We start from the raw sequence: 16,058 nt of genomic DNA, 5'->3' as shown, positions 1-16,058 counted from the left end.
AAAAAAAAAAAAAAAAGTGCATGTTAGCAGATGACATGAAAACTCTTTGTCCCCAAGAGGTTGGTCTATTACAAGACTCTCCTGAGTAAGCAAAACCATTGGATCTAGAGGTGAAATTAAAGAAAAAAATTATTCTGATACTGAACCCGGGAGGTGGAGGTTGCAATGAGCCAGGTTAGGAAGATTTTATCCAAGACTATTGCAATAGGTTTAAAGAGGAGGCAGAGTCAGCCTTAGCTCCATTACAACAAGGACAAATGGGGATTTATAACCAAGAAGCAGGTTGGGTGGGTCAGTGGATTAAAAATACTAAGAGAAGACATTATGGTAGGGGGATTTTGGCTGAACCAACTTAACAGGATTCTTGCTGAAGGCAGACCAGGATGATCAGTTCTCAAGGGAAGGGGGTTCTCTCTAAATTGGCTTGTCAAGACTCTGACTGTAACCGAACTTTGCAAGGATGGACATGGAAGCCCATGTTCAAGGCCTCGTCAGAAGGGCTCAGGGGAGCATGACCAAAGCTTGGCCGAGGAGAGAATCATTGTCAGTGGGAAGGTAGAACTTGGGTCCTCCTACCTATTTCTCTGCCCACCAAGGTTTTGGGATGGGACAGAGGACATGAAATGCTCTAGGGGTGGTGGGACCCTTGGCAGTGCCCCAAACAGTAGATGTCTTTGCCTCTGGGTCCCTGGGAAGGGAGTTATCTAAGTCCCACAGGCTCTCTGTGTGATAGTGTGGGAGACACAGCAGGAGAACCATGCAAAGCAGAATCCACTTTGGCCCCATAGGCAGGGAACAGGCCTGTGTGTGGCAGCAGCAGGGACAGGAGCGCCTGGAACAGCTCCCAGGGATGCCGTTTTCCAGAACTGGTCTCTAGCCTGGCTGATAAATCCCAGAGCTGTAATTAAGACAAAATATTGTGACTGTGACACCTGCTGACAGCTGCAGGAAGGCCCTGGAAACTTGTATTGTGAATTAGATTCTGCAGGCAGCTCTGCTGTGGTGAGCTGGTGCCAGGCCAAGGCACCTGAGGGAACTTGAGGGCAAAGATTGCTCACCAAGTGGAAAGAGGGGAATTCCTCCACCCCTGTCCAGGAACCCTTGATGTCTCAGGCATCATAGACCCTGGTAGAGGCCAAAGCTGGAAAGGGCTTAGAGCTCATCTGGTCCAATGGCTTTCATTATACATCTAGAAAAATCCAGACCCACAGGGGAAATGAACTGTCCTAGGTCACACAGTGAGTTACTGCCAGAGCTAAAGACCAGGGCTCCTTAATCCCAGGCTGGCACACTTGGCTGGAGAGCAGTTAAAAGTAGTTGAGCATACATCCAGAAATTTGACTTAAATTCAATCGTGCATGCTTGGAAAGACAGAGACAATGCCAGAGAATGAGACAAAGTTATAAACAGAGAGAGACAGAGGCAGAGAGGGTAAGACAGAGACAGAAAAGAGAGTGGCAGGAGAGAAACAGAGAAGAGGCAGAAGGTATTCGTGAGCCTGAACCATTAGGTTCAAAGAGAGATTCATATGCCTGCTGAGTTGGACAGGACCCCAGCAATCATCTACTCCAGCTACTTTTGTTTTACAATAATGAAACAAAGTACAGCGGAGTGGTTTACATATGTCAACCTTTTTAGAAGGAGTTTGATGCCATGTGGTTTAAAAAAAAAATGTAAGTGCTTTTGGTGTGAAAAGTGGCAAAACTTCCATCTCTGAAGGTTTGTGAAATGAAATTTGAAAAATGAAGAGCTGCAAGAATATGACTCAGAATAGAGAAAGTCGGGAAAATGTGATGCAGATACTTCTGCAAGTCTCCAGGACCCAGGACTGAGGACTCCCTGACCTTACTGTTACTTTCTCTGAGGTCTTAGACCCAGTTTCTGAGAAGGACAAAGGGGAATTCCCCAGAGAAGGAGCACATCCTAAGCCTCACCTCCCACTCCTCCCATCTTGATACAGCAAATCTCTGCTTTCAAATATCAGCTCAAATGCCACCTCTTCCAGGAACCCTTCCTTGATATCTCACTTGGACCCTTTCCCTCTCAACCGTTACCCATTTCTTCCTTCTATAAATCCCTTCAGGCATCCTTACTCTATGTTAGCCACTCTTCTCTTTTACCTTATACAACAGTTATCCAAGAATATGTCGATAAAAGAGCCCTTTTTCTGTGCCAGGAATTCCAAAAGCTGTAGCTCTAATCCTACAACAAGCTATCAAAGTCAGCTTTGCACGCCCACTTTATAAGTAAGAAAGCTTAGACTCCCAAAGAATGAATAACTTCCTCAAGGTCACACAGTTACTAAGTGGCAAAACAAGGACTTAAGCCCAACTTGGATGACTCCAGGGCCAGTACTCTTCCTGTGACACTGAACAAGACATTCCAAGGGCGGGAACTGTGTCTAGTCATTGTGTCTTGCACAGTTTGGTACTTGCTGTGTTTTGAATGAACAAAACAGTAAATGAATGAATGAACACTGGAAGTGTCCTTTCTTTCGAAGGCTGTAGTGCAGGGCTTGGCAAACTGCAGCCTGTAGGCCAAATCCAGCCTGCCTCCTATTTTTGTAGATAAACTTTTACAAAACATGGCCACACTCATTCCTTTATGTCCTGTCTATGGCTGCTTTCCTGTACAATGGCAAAGTGAGGTTGTAACAGAGACCATGTGACCCACAAAGCCTAAATGTTTACTATATGGCCCTTTATAGCAAAAGTTTGCTGACTCCTGCTATAGCCTGTGGTCTTTACTAAGCTGATTAAAAGAATAGTGCTTATTGCTAAGTGGTATACTAATAAGCTTGTCTTTCATAATCTAAAATATTGTGTGTGCCCATGCTTGTGCCCTGGGTGTGCCTATAAAGTATCAGACAGATTTGAGCATGTAACTGGTATATGCCACTTTACTATTTTATAGGCAGGCTTCATGCACCTGCCCCCATACCCTTTGGAAATCCATATAGTTTGTTTGTTTGCCTGTGATTTTGTTGTTGTTGTTTAGTTACGTTTAGCTTTGTCAGCAACACTTTGGCCCAGACCAGATGCGATCTGGGACCCCTGGCCATGAAGGTCTTCCCTGAAGCAGAGGAGGGCAGGCTCCCCTTGGACAGTCTCTGTGGGGGGTTGACTTTGAGGCTTACCAGAGCAGTATTGACAAGGCGGTTTTTGAGCCAAATAAAAAGCAGCCTGTGTGACTGATTGCACTCCATTTCCTCTTGGCTTGCAGGGGGATAAGTATCCCTGGGCTCAAAACCTCATGTCCTCCCCTGGCCTGAAGGCACTCTTGTCCTCCAAGCCTCCCCTAGAGCAGTGTTTGGCCAGCTAGAGCAGGCTGCTTACCCATTGCTGCTCCTGAGAGCTCAGGACTGGCCCCAGACCCCTGGCATCTGGGGCAGAAGCAACATCAAAGCAGGGATTGGCCAACTCCCACCCCTAATGCCAAACAGGCCAGGCACTGAGAGCACTCGGAGGCGTGACGAATCTCAGCCTGTCTCCAGCTAGTGTTCCCTGGCCAGTCCGTTTTGGGCCTTGCCTCACAATGACGAGCTCATCATTCAGCCTCGCTCATCTGCTCATCATTTCAGGACTGCTCTGTTACTCAGCGGGCTGCTTGGGTGAGTTTGCACGCGCTTTGTGTGTGTGTGTGTGTGTGTGTGTGTGTGTGTGTGTTGTGTGCGCGCTCATACACACATTGTTTTGGAAAAAAGGCTCTTCGAAAGCAGGCTGTACTAGGAGGTTTTAGGAGCCTTTAAATTTTTTTTCTTTACATTGTTTTTTCTTTCACAGGGCAGTTTCTCAGTGTGAAAGCCTTTAAATTTTAAACTTCTCAGCCAGTTTTGCAATTGCAGTGCAAAGGGGTTTCGCAGTAGAGTTGGTGGGGACCTGGCATACATACTTATGAGTGTGTGCACTTGTCTGTGTCCCTCTTGTGTCCTTGACTTCAGGCTGGCTGGCTGGCAGTTGCTACCTTGGCTTTGAAGTAAAATTGTGTTCTGTGGTCCGGGCACCCGCTGGCATTGGGTGGCTGAGACACTCTCCATCACTCTTGAGTGGACTGCCTTGGGTAATTTGGCTCAGAGGCACAGCCACCAAGCCACCAAATTGTTCTTCATAGGCTGCATCCTTGCCAGTTGCAGAGATACAGCAGAAGGCAAACTCCAGCATGGTCTTTCAGAGAAGTTCAAATTACCTGTAACTTTTAGGGTCAGAGTTTGTTTTTCAAGTTTTGTTGTGGGGATTGAAGGAAAGTTGTAGGGTGCAGCCTTCTATGGAACATGAGACTCGGGGGAAATTTTGAGCAAATTTCATTCAGTTAATGTAAGAACTTTATTGTAGCCGAGACCCAACTCACTGCAGTAAAGCCAAAGCAGTCCAAGATGTCGTACAGAGTGTGCCTTTGGCCTTCTGTCTTCTTTTGGGTTGCTTTCTCATGCAAGTTCCCATAGGCAGGGAAAGGCCCCAAAGGAGGAGGAAGAAGTAAAAAGCTGACTAGTCCACCAACTGAACAGGCAGGTGCAGAACAGTTATATGGCTGCACTTGTAATTCTCCCAAACTGCTGAGACAGGATGCTTATGTCACTTCTTTCCTTTGGCAGCATCTCATGACACATTTGTTGAATTGAGGGGTTGGGAGGGGAGGCTACTTGATGCAAAGAGAGAAGGCAGAAATGGAAAAGGCTGTTTCTAGTAACCTGTTGTGGGGCTGGCCTTTCAAGAGGAGAGGTGAAGAGGGACATGGTGGTGGTCCTGGCGTCATACTTATTTTAAAAAGGGACTAAAGGAGGCCAGGCACAGTGGCTCATGCCTGTAATTCCAGCACTTTGGGAAGCTGAGGCAGGTGGATCACCTGAGGTCAGGAGTTCAAGACCAATCTGGCCAACATGACAAAACCCGTCTCTACTAAAAATACAAATATTAGTTGGGCGTGGTGGCACACACCTGTAATCCCAGCTACTCAGGAGGCTGAGGCACGAGAACAGCTTGAACCTGGGAGGCGGAGGTTGCAGTAAGCCGAGAATGCATCATTGCACTCCAGCCTAGGCAACAGAGACATCTCAAAAATCAAACAAACAAAAGACTAAAGGACTTTGGGGATGATTTGGGCAAAACTCCTTGTGGTACAGATGAAGAAATTAAGTTTCAGATTGGGTAAGTGAGTTACACTGGCTCACATGGCCACTTGCTCCCAGACTTAACACTCTTTGATTCCAGTCCATATCTTTTCAAGAGTAAATCGGAGAGAATCACTTTCCAAAGATGTGCCTCAGTTTCTTGAAATGAAACAGGAGTTTCAAGAATGGGTATTGAATCCAAAGGGCAAAATCAGCATTATCAACAACAAAAGCCCCAAACACTTGCCCAAAGCCTGCATTAAACAATTGCCCACAATTTGTCAATGCACTGGCCACATACAACATGACCTTAATGTCTTTAAGTTGGGGCACGAGGTCCTGAAGTTCTGTGATGATTGGCATTTCCAAGGCAGCTGCCTGGAGCTGAGCCTCAAGCTGCACCCAGGTTTCTGCAGGCTCCACGGAGATACTAACAGGATTGCTTTCAATACAACAGAGCCTTCCGGGGCTTTTCCAGACTGAAGCCTGAGCTCAGACATGATTCTACAGAGAAGGTCCATGAGAGATACCCACAGGCCACTCGGATGACACCAAAATAGGCATGTGAAGTCCTGGCTTATTTGATTGGGAAGGAGGGGGAGGGGGAAGCTGCTCCCAAACACGTCCACCTGATGGAAATATTCTGAGCTTGAAGGAGCTGTAAATAAACTAGGCTGCTAAAAACAAACAGCTCTAGGGAGTGGGGGAAGGGCAGAAATAGATAGCCTTCCCCTGCTGGGAAGAAAGTGGGTCAAGGGGGAAAGGGTGAAGGGAATGGGGTGGGGTGGGGGGGCGGAACAAGCAGAACCCTCAGCCAGAAATGCAGCTGATAATTTGTGGTCACTGAAGAAGCCTCCAGTTTCCCGGAAGAAAGGAGAGAAGTGATGCTTTAAATGATACAAGGTTCTTCCTCAGTGGAAGGCCACACAGAGTGCTGGGTGAAGGAAGGGACTGGAGGCCATATATGGTCTGGAAAAATAATGGTGATGAGCGCACATTAGCCATGTGGGCCTGCCGGCCTTCCAGGTGCTTTTGGAACCCTGCAGCCTCAGCCCTGAGGCAAAAGAGAAGCAAAGGAGGAACTGCAGCCAGGGATTGGTGTGAGCCTGCTAGCCTCCACTACCCTACAACTGAAGCTGCCCACTCCTAGCGACTTTACACTCGAGGAAACTTGGAGAAGCTTGAAGAGGAACACATTGGCATTAATGTCAAGTTCTGGAACAATGTAGCCAGATTATTTTACCACCCAGAAAAGAAAAGTAGCCCATGACAGCTGGAGCTGCCAGACACGCAGAGCTCGGCATGGTGTTCTCCTGCCACAAAGAAGCGATGTCACAGAACACCAACATCAGACAGGGGCACCTTGTGACCTTGATGGATCGAGACAAAAGTAAGAATCACTCTATAAGCACAACCGAACAGACGAAAACAGGACTATCATCCAACCACAAAAATGACTAAACATTCTCCTATCCTTGTGTGATATTGTGCTGGCCTAGAGCCAGAACCAGAGCAAAACTATTTTATAAAATGCAAAACTGTTTTTAGATAAGTTGAAATGGCTGCCCCATTCTCCTTACAGTAATTACTGTCCTTGGCCTCTGTAAATAGAACTGCTAGTTTGTTCTTCAAAACTATGTAAAGCTGCTTACCTTTTCTTATCAGTAACTGCCAGAATTGCTAGCCTTTGCTTACCGGCAATTGCCAGACTAAGCAGCCCAAGCTAGTTCCATCCTGGCTCCTGTGACTTGTAATAAGTAACTAAGGTCTGTGATTTCCACCTTAACCGGATAATGTGTAAACAAATGTTTATCTTGACTTCTGTAAACCACTTAAGTAACAAACGGAATGACAAAAGTCCCTTGGCCCTTGGAATGTCCGGAGACCCCCACCCTCATCTCTGCCCAGGAGGTAATTTACAGAATCCACTAGCCCTCGGAATGTCTGAAGCCTTTTCATCCCCATCCCCGCCCCTCACCCCCACTCCCAAGGTGGTTTTTCGGGTATAAAAAATCGTGGCACCCTCCTGTTGCCACCACAGGTTGGAGAGACGTGAGTCCTCTGTGGTCGCCGGCATAATAAATGACCCTGCAATCTGGCATACTTTTGTCTTGTGGTAACTTTCTACGCTCTGGTCAAATACAACACTTGGTAATATGAGTGACTGCTGCTTTTTAAAAAGCCAATCACAGCTTTAGGCTGCTCCTCTCTCTTCTTCTAGATATGAATTAAGATACTCAATTATAGAATGGCCCTTTCTTCCTGATGGCATCCAATCCAGAGTGAAGCCAGACTTTGCTTCCTCAGAGTCTCCCCGCAATCACCTAGCAAAAGCCCCAACCATTTCAGCTGGAAAAGAATCAGTCCCTTCCTGCACCCTCTAACTGAGATGCCCCATGGTTCCTTCTGGTGTGTGTTCTCCCTCTTTGCAGTGAGTCAATAAACCCAGCTTGGTGCCCTGCGGTCTTTGCTTGGAGGGCATTGATGCTATAACAACACCGCAAGGTGTTGTTATGAGACTTGTAGTTCCAGACCTTCATTTCTACCGCATGCAGTCACGGTGGAGAGTTTAAGAGGAAGGGATCTGGAACCAGACTGCCTGGCCCTGTCACTTACTAGCTTTATAACTTTAGACAAATTGCTTAACCTCTTTGCCTCAGTCAATGGATCTATAAAATGGAGATGATGATAAGAGTAGTACCTAGCTTTTAAGGTTGCTGTGAGGATTAGGTGAATATATATGCGTGACTCACTTAAATGGTGCATTGCATGTGGTATTTGTCATTATTCATTCAACAAACATTTGTGGAATGTTTGGTGTATTCCAGATACAGTGCTAGACTCTGGGGGTAAAAACTGGCTCTTGCCCTCAAAGCACAGTTTGGTCAGAGAGATACAAGGAAATATTTTTCCCCATGGAGAAAACTTAACATAGGGGTAAACCCAGAGAAAAACATAGCAGGGCCACTCAATCTTGGCCTGGGAAGTAAAGGAAAGCTTCCTGTTGGAGGTGGCACCTGAACACTTCTTGATGGGCTGCTTATGGGAGGGCAGGGACTGGGGTATAAACAGAAGGCCTTTAAGCTCTGCAAGCCTTTCCAGCTATAGACACCATTTAGGTAATTTCTTCTTCCCACAAAGTCTGGCCCTGTACTGGTGAAGAATGTGCTCAAATGAATAAATGTCTAACATCAAATTAGCAGCGTTCCCTATACACTAGTGCCTGCTGTGACTTCTCTGTCTCAAACTGTGACCACTGTTGCCCCAGGTTCCCTACAACTTCAAAACCTCCCTGCTCTTTTTATGCTGCAGCATGTTGGCCCCCAGTTTCTCTGCATTGGTACCTCCCTTCCTGTCCCATGCCCTGCTGCATGCTCCCATCCTCCAAGCCTGTCCTCCCCACACCTGCACTTCCCTGCACACGTGTTCTCCAGCACCATTTTGATCCTGTCCTTCCTTTACCCTCCACCTGCCGTGCCTTCCTACAACTTTCTGATTAAAGCTTAAATGGCACAATCTAGCCCCAAATTAACTTTCTAGCTTTCCCTGCATCCTGACCCCACCACCCACTGTTCCTTTGAGAGCCTGCTCTTCATTAGGCCACCACCTTGAAGTGTCTTGGCTCTGTGCTGCGTTTAACTTTTTTTTTTTTTTTTGGAGGTGGAGTTTAGCTCTTGCACAGGCTAGAGTGCAACAGCACGATCTCAGCTCACTGCAACCTCTGCCTCCCGAGTTAGGGCAATTCTCCTGCCTCAGCTTCCTGAGTAGCTGGAATCACAGTCACGCGCCACCACACCCGGCAAATTTTAGTATTTTTAGTAGAGACAGGGTTTCGCCATTTGGCCAGGCTGGTTCTCGAACTCCTGACCCCAGCTTCTGTTGTCGGGTGGTGGAGGCTGGCAGGCTTGCACCAATCCTGGAACCTTTTTAAGGTCCCCTGGCTGCAGTTCCTCCCTTGCTTCTCTTTTGTCTCAGGGCTGAGGCTTCAGTGTTCCAAAAGCAAGTGGGAGACTGGCAGGCCCACATGGCTAATCTGCACTCATCACCATTATTTTTCCAGACCGTATATGGCTTCCAGTCCCTTCCTTCACCCAGCACCCTGTGTAGCCTCGGTCCTGCAAAGTGCTGGGATTACAGGCGTGAGCCACCACATCTGGTCTGTTTGACATACTGAGTTCCTTTTCTGCCTTGCCTTCTTCAGGAGAAACTAACACAGCCATTGTTGAGCTGGTGACAGACCCTGAGATCCTGCTAAAGACTGGGTCTGAGCCCAGTCCAGGGCAGGCTCTGCTCAGCCACCCCCATGGCCTGTCACCTGGCTGGGCAAACAGGTTTCCTATGGTGGATGTTTGAATTAAGACCCACAAGGGGATGTTCCAGACAAAACAGATGGGGGAGGTAAAAGAGGTGAGGCAAGACTGGGTCAGCCGCCATGGGGAGATGGGTGTGAAGACCCCAGAGAAGATGGAATGGGTCAGGTGCACAGAAAGAAGTACGAAAGGGAAGATGGGGACAGTGGACCGGGGAAGGTGAGAGAAATACCAGGACAGTGTCATATCCAATTGACGCATTGGTTCCAGCTCTTTCTGTCATTTTTAACTTTACAATAAATCTACTTTTTCCCAGATCCCCTGGGAGTGAAGCTCTGTTTCTCACAATCCAAGTAGCCCTGAATGGAGCAGCCTCTCTCCTGCCATTCCTCCTGTTCCCTGGGGAGCCTCCCCTCCTCCCATCACCTGCCTCTCCAGCTGGCCCTTGCCCTTCAAGGCCTAGCTCAAGTACCCGTGACTTCTCCAGATATTTTTGGGGACTGGAACACTTCTTGTCTGAATTCTCCTTGGTCTTCTAGAATTAGCAGGAATGCCATCTTTTTCCCAAAAGATGGCCAGGTTCATCCCAGCTGATGACCACCTGTTGCTCCTGTTTTTCTGAATTCCTTCAGTCTCTTGTTAACTTGTATGACCTGGAGTGGATGCTGCTTTGGTGTTGGATGCTGGGTCCTATGGAACTTTTTGTGACCAAGCTAGGCACCAAGCATTGGATGGTCAACAGTTTTCACTGGGGTAATTCTGGAAATTTTCAAGATATTTTTGGTTGTTTCAAAGGCTGGGATGGGTAGCACCACTCTGTTTGTTGAGCCAGGTCAGAAGTAAGAGCTATCTTGCAAAGGGTGGGACACAATTGTCCCACATCCTACATGACTTTGAAATGTCCCAAAGAACATTTAAACCTATATATAATTATCTCATTCTAGAACCAGATTCTCTTTTATGCAACATTTTTAAAGCACTGTTTTAATATAAATTGAGTTTTCTAAGACTACAATTACAGAGTAATGGTTGTGCTTTGTCTAGTCAGGATTTTTACCCAGTGTTGTTTATTATTTCGGAAAATCACATCACATGGTGGACACATCCCTTGTAGCATGTGAGTTGCTAATACCATGATCTGTATTTGACCTGTTGCATTCACCGTGATTTCATATAAGTGCGAGCATCTAACTACAGCATTATGTATTCTAATATGGCTGTGTCTGACCACTTATACTCAAAACGTTTAATTTTATATCATAAATCACTTGCTTTAATTTCTCTTTTACATAGCATTCAGAGCATGATATTGATTTTTCGAATCATGTATCAGCGTCCTCTGTTATTTATGAATTTCATTTCTGGATACTACAGGCGTCTTTACAAAATATTTTTCACAAAAGGTGGCATCCGGCCTGAGAAGGCTGAGGGCCTTTGGCACAGGCCAGTAGAATGCACCATCATCAAGGGTGCGAGGGAGTGTGTGTGCACGGAGCCAGCATTCCTGTGGACACCTCACGACCTGGCGACTTCTGGGAAGCACTCGGCACTTGCCTAGCATCTGAGGCAGGTCCTGGAGCACAAGGTGGAGATGGTTGACAGATGTTGGCCCCTGGGAGATAAGACAGAAAATTGGGATCAGGGCCGAGAGCATGTGGTGGTCAACCTGGCATGTGCGTTCTGTGAGGTGAGAGGTCTCGTGAAGGGGAGGAAGTGAGGGTACCATCATGACACCAAAACTGAGAACTGGAAAACCGTAGCTTTGGGTGATTATGGATTTTGCTGCTATGAACATTTTAGTACATGCATTTTGGTGAAAATACACCCACTTTTCTATTGGTAAATACCTAGGAGTGAAATTGCTGGGCTAGAGTGTATGTCTATGTTCAGCTGTAATAGAAGATAACACGCAATTTTTCAAAGAGGTTGCATTAGTTTACATTCCGTAGCTAATGTGTGATAGTTGTGGTTGTTCCATATCCTTGCCACATTTCTTATATTCTGTCCTTTTCATGTTAGCCATTCTGGTGGGTGTGTAGTGGTATCAACCCAATGAACGTGAGCAATGTTCAGGAGAATGGATGAGTAGGTTATGATATATTGACTCAGTGGGAGTGTATTCATCAGTGACAGCGATAAGCAACAACCTAAATGATTCCCACAGACGCCACGTTAAGAGAGAGAAGCCAAAGACAAGAGTTCATATTGTATGATTCCATTTACATAAAATTCAAAATTAGCCAAAATGAATCTCTGGTGTTAGAATTCAGGATGAAAAGGGGTGAAGAGATTTGAGCTTGAAGGGGCTTCTGGGTGCTGGAGAATGCTGTTTCTTGACTTGGGTGCTAGTTTCTAGGATATGTTCACCTTATGGAGATCTATTGGGCCGTAACTTACTGATCTGTGTACTTTTTGTAAGGCATACTTCGACACTGAACACTTTCTAACATTGAACATGGGCCAGACTCTTTGTGAAAATAAAGCTTCAAAGGCCCAGGGCCATTCATTTCCTAACACTGCGGATTAGGCTACCCTATATTGAGACATTAAACCGTAACTCTGTAGTGAAATGGGTGACACGTGAATGTGTTTGTAAAGTCTAGAAGCAATATGTGTGTTTAAATCGTGGATCTGGGTGTCCTGTACGTGATGCTGCCTCCAGCCCTGCCTGCCTCCCTGTCTAAACAATGTCTTTCTGAGTACAGTAGTAAAGTTATTAGCAAGTACTTTTTTCTCCTCAACCACTGGGTGCATATGATGAGTCTGTTTGAACTTTGCATTTCCTGCTACATCTAGAAAGTGACAAGTCAGTGTCTGAGGAAGGAGAAATGAACCTTCTAATGGTCACAGTGTCCAAACAAGTAATCTCCCTGTTTATGAACCATCTTAATCCAGCAATGGCAAGGGCAAGGACGTAATTGCTATGTCGAGTAGCAAACAGGAGTTCTACCTGCATCTAACAGGCTAGATTTAGATTTGGAAGTCTGGGGTGGCAGGATGTGTTTTCCCTGAGCATAGTGGGTGTGACAAAGGCCCCAGCACTGACTACACGCTAACGAGCAGCAGTTTTCTCTAAACAGCCCTTCCTGGCCTGGATCAGAAGAAGCGTGCTGGCCACAAAGCATGCTGCCTGCTGACGCCCCCTCCACCACCACTGTTCCCACCACCATTCTTCAGAGGTGGCCGAAGTCCGGTGAGTACTTTGGGATTTATGAGAGAAAAAAAGGGCAGGCTACTTAGTGCCCAGCACACGGCCCCACCTGTCTGCCCCACTTAACCTGCTCTGCCTCCAGAATCGTTTCTGAGAGCCTCGAGCCTCTACTCTCACCCAGAGGCTGAGATCTGGAATGGACATTTGGCAGTTTCTGGGGCATGTCCATTCTCCAATAATCTTACATAAATGAAGTGGGGAGATTCTTCTCAGCAGGAATTGGATTGGGCAAAGTTTCTCATCTCATAAACAATGAGATGAATTTATAATATAACTTTCTGGGTTCCCATCAGCTGCTCAAATATGGAATTTCCCCTTCCGTTTCTCCTATCCCCAAGTGTTGATGAAATTCCCTTCTACAGCCCGTGCCTAACATAGACCATTTCCATGAGGTCACTCAGGAAATAGTCCTCCTGTAGCCACACTGAGGTGTGAGAGGGAGCAGAATTTGGAAAGAAAGGACCAGGTGAGGAAAAGAGCAAGATTCGGGAAACTGGCCTAGAAGACAACAGCCGGGGCATTCTAGGGACGTGGGATTCTCAGCTCCTTCTCAACGCACGTTCTCCTGGGCTGTCCAGTTCAGGAGTCACTAGCCATATGTAGCTCTCTGGCACTTGCAACATGGCTAGTTCAAGATGAGATGTGCTGTAAATGTAAACTGCATACTGGATTTTGAAGAATTAGTATGAAAAAAGAATGTAAACCATCTCATTAGTTAACTTTCCCATATTGAATATATGTTAAAATGATAATATTTGGGTTTTGTTGGGTTAAAGAAAGTATATTGTTAAAATTAATTTCATTTTTTTCTTTTTACCCTCTTAAAAGGTAGAAATGTGACTACTAGACAATTTAAAATTACAACATTGCTCTTATCGGTGGCTCACATTAGTTATGTTTCCACTGGACAGTGCTAACATAGACATTGGATAGAGGCCCCCAAAATGAGCTTCCTAACTTTATCTAAAGTAGCTGGAAGGTGTCTGCAAGAATCCAGATAGGCCAGGTTTGCCTCAAGAGCAGATGAGAGAACAGAAGCTGGTGGCCCAAGATGTCATCTTCTTGGGGCAGTCATTGGGATGTCAGGGAATTGCCAGGCTTAGAGACCTGACCCCGGAGCAGGTCTTTGTCCAGGATGGTGACCCTTCCTCTGTCTCCCACGCCTGACCTCTAACTCTGTGTTGCTTTGTATTGAAGCTTCTCTCCCCAGACATGAAGAATCTCATCCTGGAGTTGGAGACCTCGCAGTCTCCGTGCATGCGAGGCTCACTAGGCGCCCCTGGACCTCCCGGCCCTCAGGTTGGTGCACTCTACCGGTGTCCTCTCGCTGTCTTCTGTTTAGAGCAGGAAAGCCCACTGCCCAGAGCTTCTAAGTGTCTGCCCCTTCTCATGTGATGCAAAACTGGTTTTCCTTCTCTTGTTTACTTCCTGTTCCAAAGCCACATGGATAGAACACTGGCTCTTTGCTGGGTGAATTCTGGCCTCCCAGTCTTGATTTCCTCATCTATGCAATGGGGATAACAATTGTCCCTACAATACTAGATTTTGGGGGAATCAAATAAGGATGCCGCCTCTATGGATGTGGTTTTTATTATAGTTACAATCAGACAAACAGTTGATGGCAATGCCCCTTATGGAACCATTGACCCCACCTGTGGACCCAGAGGTACCTGTGCTCAGCACAGTACCTCAGTACCTGTGGAGGCACAGAGGAGCTTGTTTCCTGCCTCACTGGGCCCCCAAGCAGCCCACCCCTTCCCACCAAAGCTACAGAGGAGAGTGATGAATAGGCAAAATGCTGGAGAAAAGATTCCTAGACAAACAAGAGTACCTTCCAGAGACCCCACCCAACAGACTCCTGGCCCCTCTGGCCTGCCTCCAAGAGGGTGCTCCATTGGTGAGGAACAGCTGGGCCTGGGCCTTCCACGGGGAAAAAGAGGGTGCAGGGAGCAATTAGTTCCCCAAGTGCTTTCCCATGCAGAGGGCATAGAAATGACATCGCCCACCTGGATAAACTCTCCTATGGCTTCTGGACACTTGAAGGTTCACCTGGATGGCAAAGCTCCACAGGAGGGGACTCCGGCCTGTGTCTCCTACAGCATCTCACACCACTATTGTCCCCTTGACTCAGCCACAGTGACCATCTCTTGGGTCCTCAGACACTCCAAGCTTGCTTCAGCCACAGGGCCTTTGTACTTGCAGTTCCTGCTGTTTGGAATGTTCATCTTTCTGGTTTCTATCCTGTCTAGCTCCTTGTAGCCACTCAGGACTCAGTTTCCATGCCACCTCCTTAGACATGCCTTCTACCAGCCACTCAACCACTTAGTCTAAAGTAGCTTCCTGCCCGCACCCACCACCAGTCACTCTCTGCCACAATGACCTATTTTAATTCTACGCATGATTTTCTCATCCTGTTACACTTTTCTTATTTGTTTTTCTGTTCCTGGTCTCCCCTCTGTAAAACGTAAGCTCAGTGGCAGGGGTTGGCAAACTATACCTCTGGATCAAATCCTGCGACAAAGTTTCAATAAAACATTGAAGTTCTATTGTCTGTGGCTGCTTTTGAAGGACAAAGGCAGAGTTGAGTAGTTGTGACAGAGACCATATGTGGCCCACAAATCCTAAGATATTAACGATGTAGACTTCTAAAGAAAGCATGTATCAAGCCTTGGGCGATGGGAACAGAGACACTGTCCATCTCTCTCACTATTATATTCCCCGTCTACAACTGTGCATGGGGTTGGATAGGTTCTCCATAATTACTTGTTGAATGCAGGAAAGAAAACAGGACTTTGAACCCAGAGCTGGCCAGAGGCTGCCATGGAGAAGATGGGAAGCCTGCAGAAAAACAAGATGAGAATCCTTGGAGGTGCATTTCTATCTTCCCATCTTCAGCGGTCTACTCTAATAGGGCTCAGGCATGTGAGAACTCATGGACCATAGAAAAGAAAAGGGGGATTTTCTGCTGATCTCAGAACAGCAGCTCTCTGGTCACACACATCTCTAATGTTGTGCGGTCCCCTCTGAAGCACGTGGAGGCTGTGTTGACCAGCTGCAGGGTCCCTTGTAGCCAGAACACAGTGTGGGTGCTGCCCCTACTCAAAGTGAGGTCCGTTAACTAGCAACATTGGCATCATATGGGAGCTGGTTAGAAATACAGAGTCTCATCCCCGTGACAAATTCATGCTATCAGAATCTGCATTCTAACAAGATACCACCCCTCCAACAAGTGAATGGAGTGAGTCATCCTCACATTAAAGTTTGAGAGGCACTGAGATAGAGCACAGTGACCTTGTGAAATAGTTCTAGTCCACTTCAAGAAACAGAAAGAACTAAGGCTTGGAAAAATCAAGAGAATGGAATGAGCCCCCATCCTCCCCCCACACACCACCACCCCGCTTCCCCATCCAATAATGGAAGGTAAATAAAC

At 46.7% G+C, this 16,058-nt stretch overlaps 1 protein-coding gene across 7 annotated transcripts in view; it reads left to right on the top strand.

Annotated features, from left to right (window-relative positions):
* COLQ (collagen like tail subunit of asymmetric acetylcholinesterase) overlaps positions 1-16,058 on the top strand; it is a 100,397-nt gene that overhangs the window by 53,554 nt on the left and 30,785 nt on the right. For 4 of the 7 annotated variants that reach the window (XM_037736222.1, XM_037736221.1, XM_017522474.2 and 1 more), the window contains exons 2-3: positions 12,498-12,610; positions 13,826-13,927. In XM_037736222.1, the coding sequence (XP_037592150.1) occupies positions 12,498-12,610; positions 13,826-13,927 (215 nt within the window). Of the gene's footprint in view, positions 1-3,257; positions 3,611-12,497; positions 12,611-12,966; positions 13,095-13,825; positions 13,928-16,058 lie in introns of those variants that run through there. The other 3 variants (XM_017522480.2, XM_037736224.1, XM_017522475.2) reach the window with 3 other exon arrangements.

This window comes from Cebus imitator, unplaced genomic scaffold, assembly GCF_001604975.1.
Source record: "Cebus imitator isolate Cc_AM_T3 unplaced genomic scaffold, Cebus_imitator-1.0 Scaffold24, whole genome shotgun sequence".
NCBI classification, from domain to species: Eukaryota; Metazoa; Chordata; class Mammalia; order Primates; family Cebidae; genus Cebus; species Cebus imitator.
The sequence above is the reverse complement of the archived record's forward strand: the minus strand, read 5'-3'. Positions and strand labels throughout refer to the sequence as shown.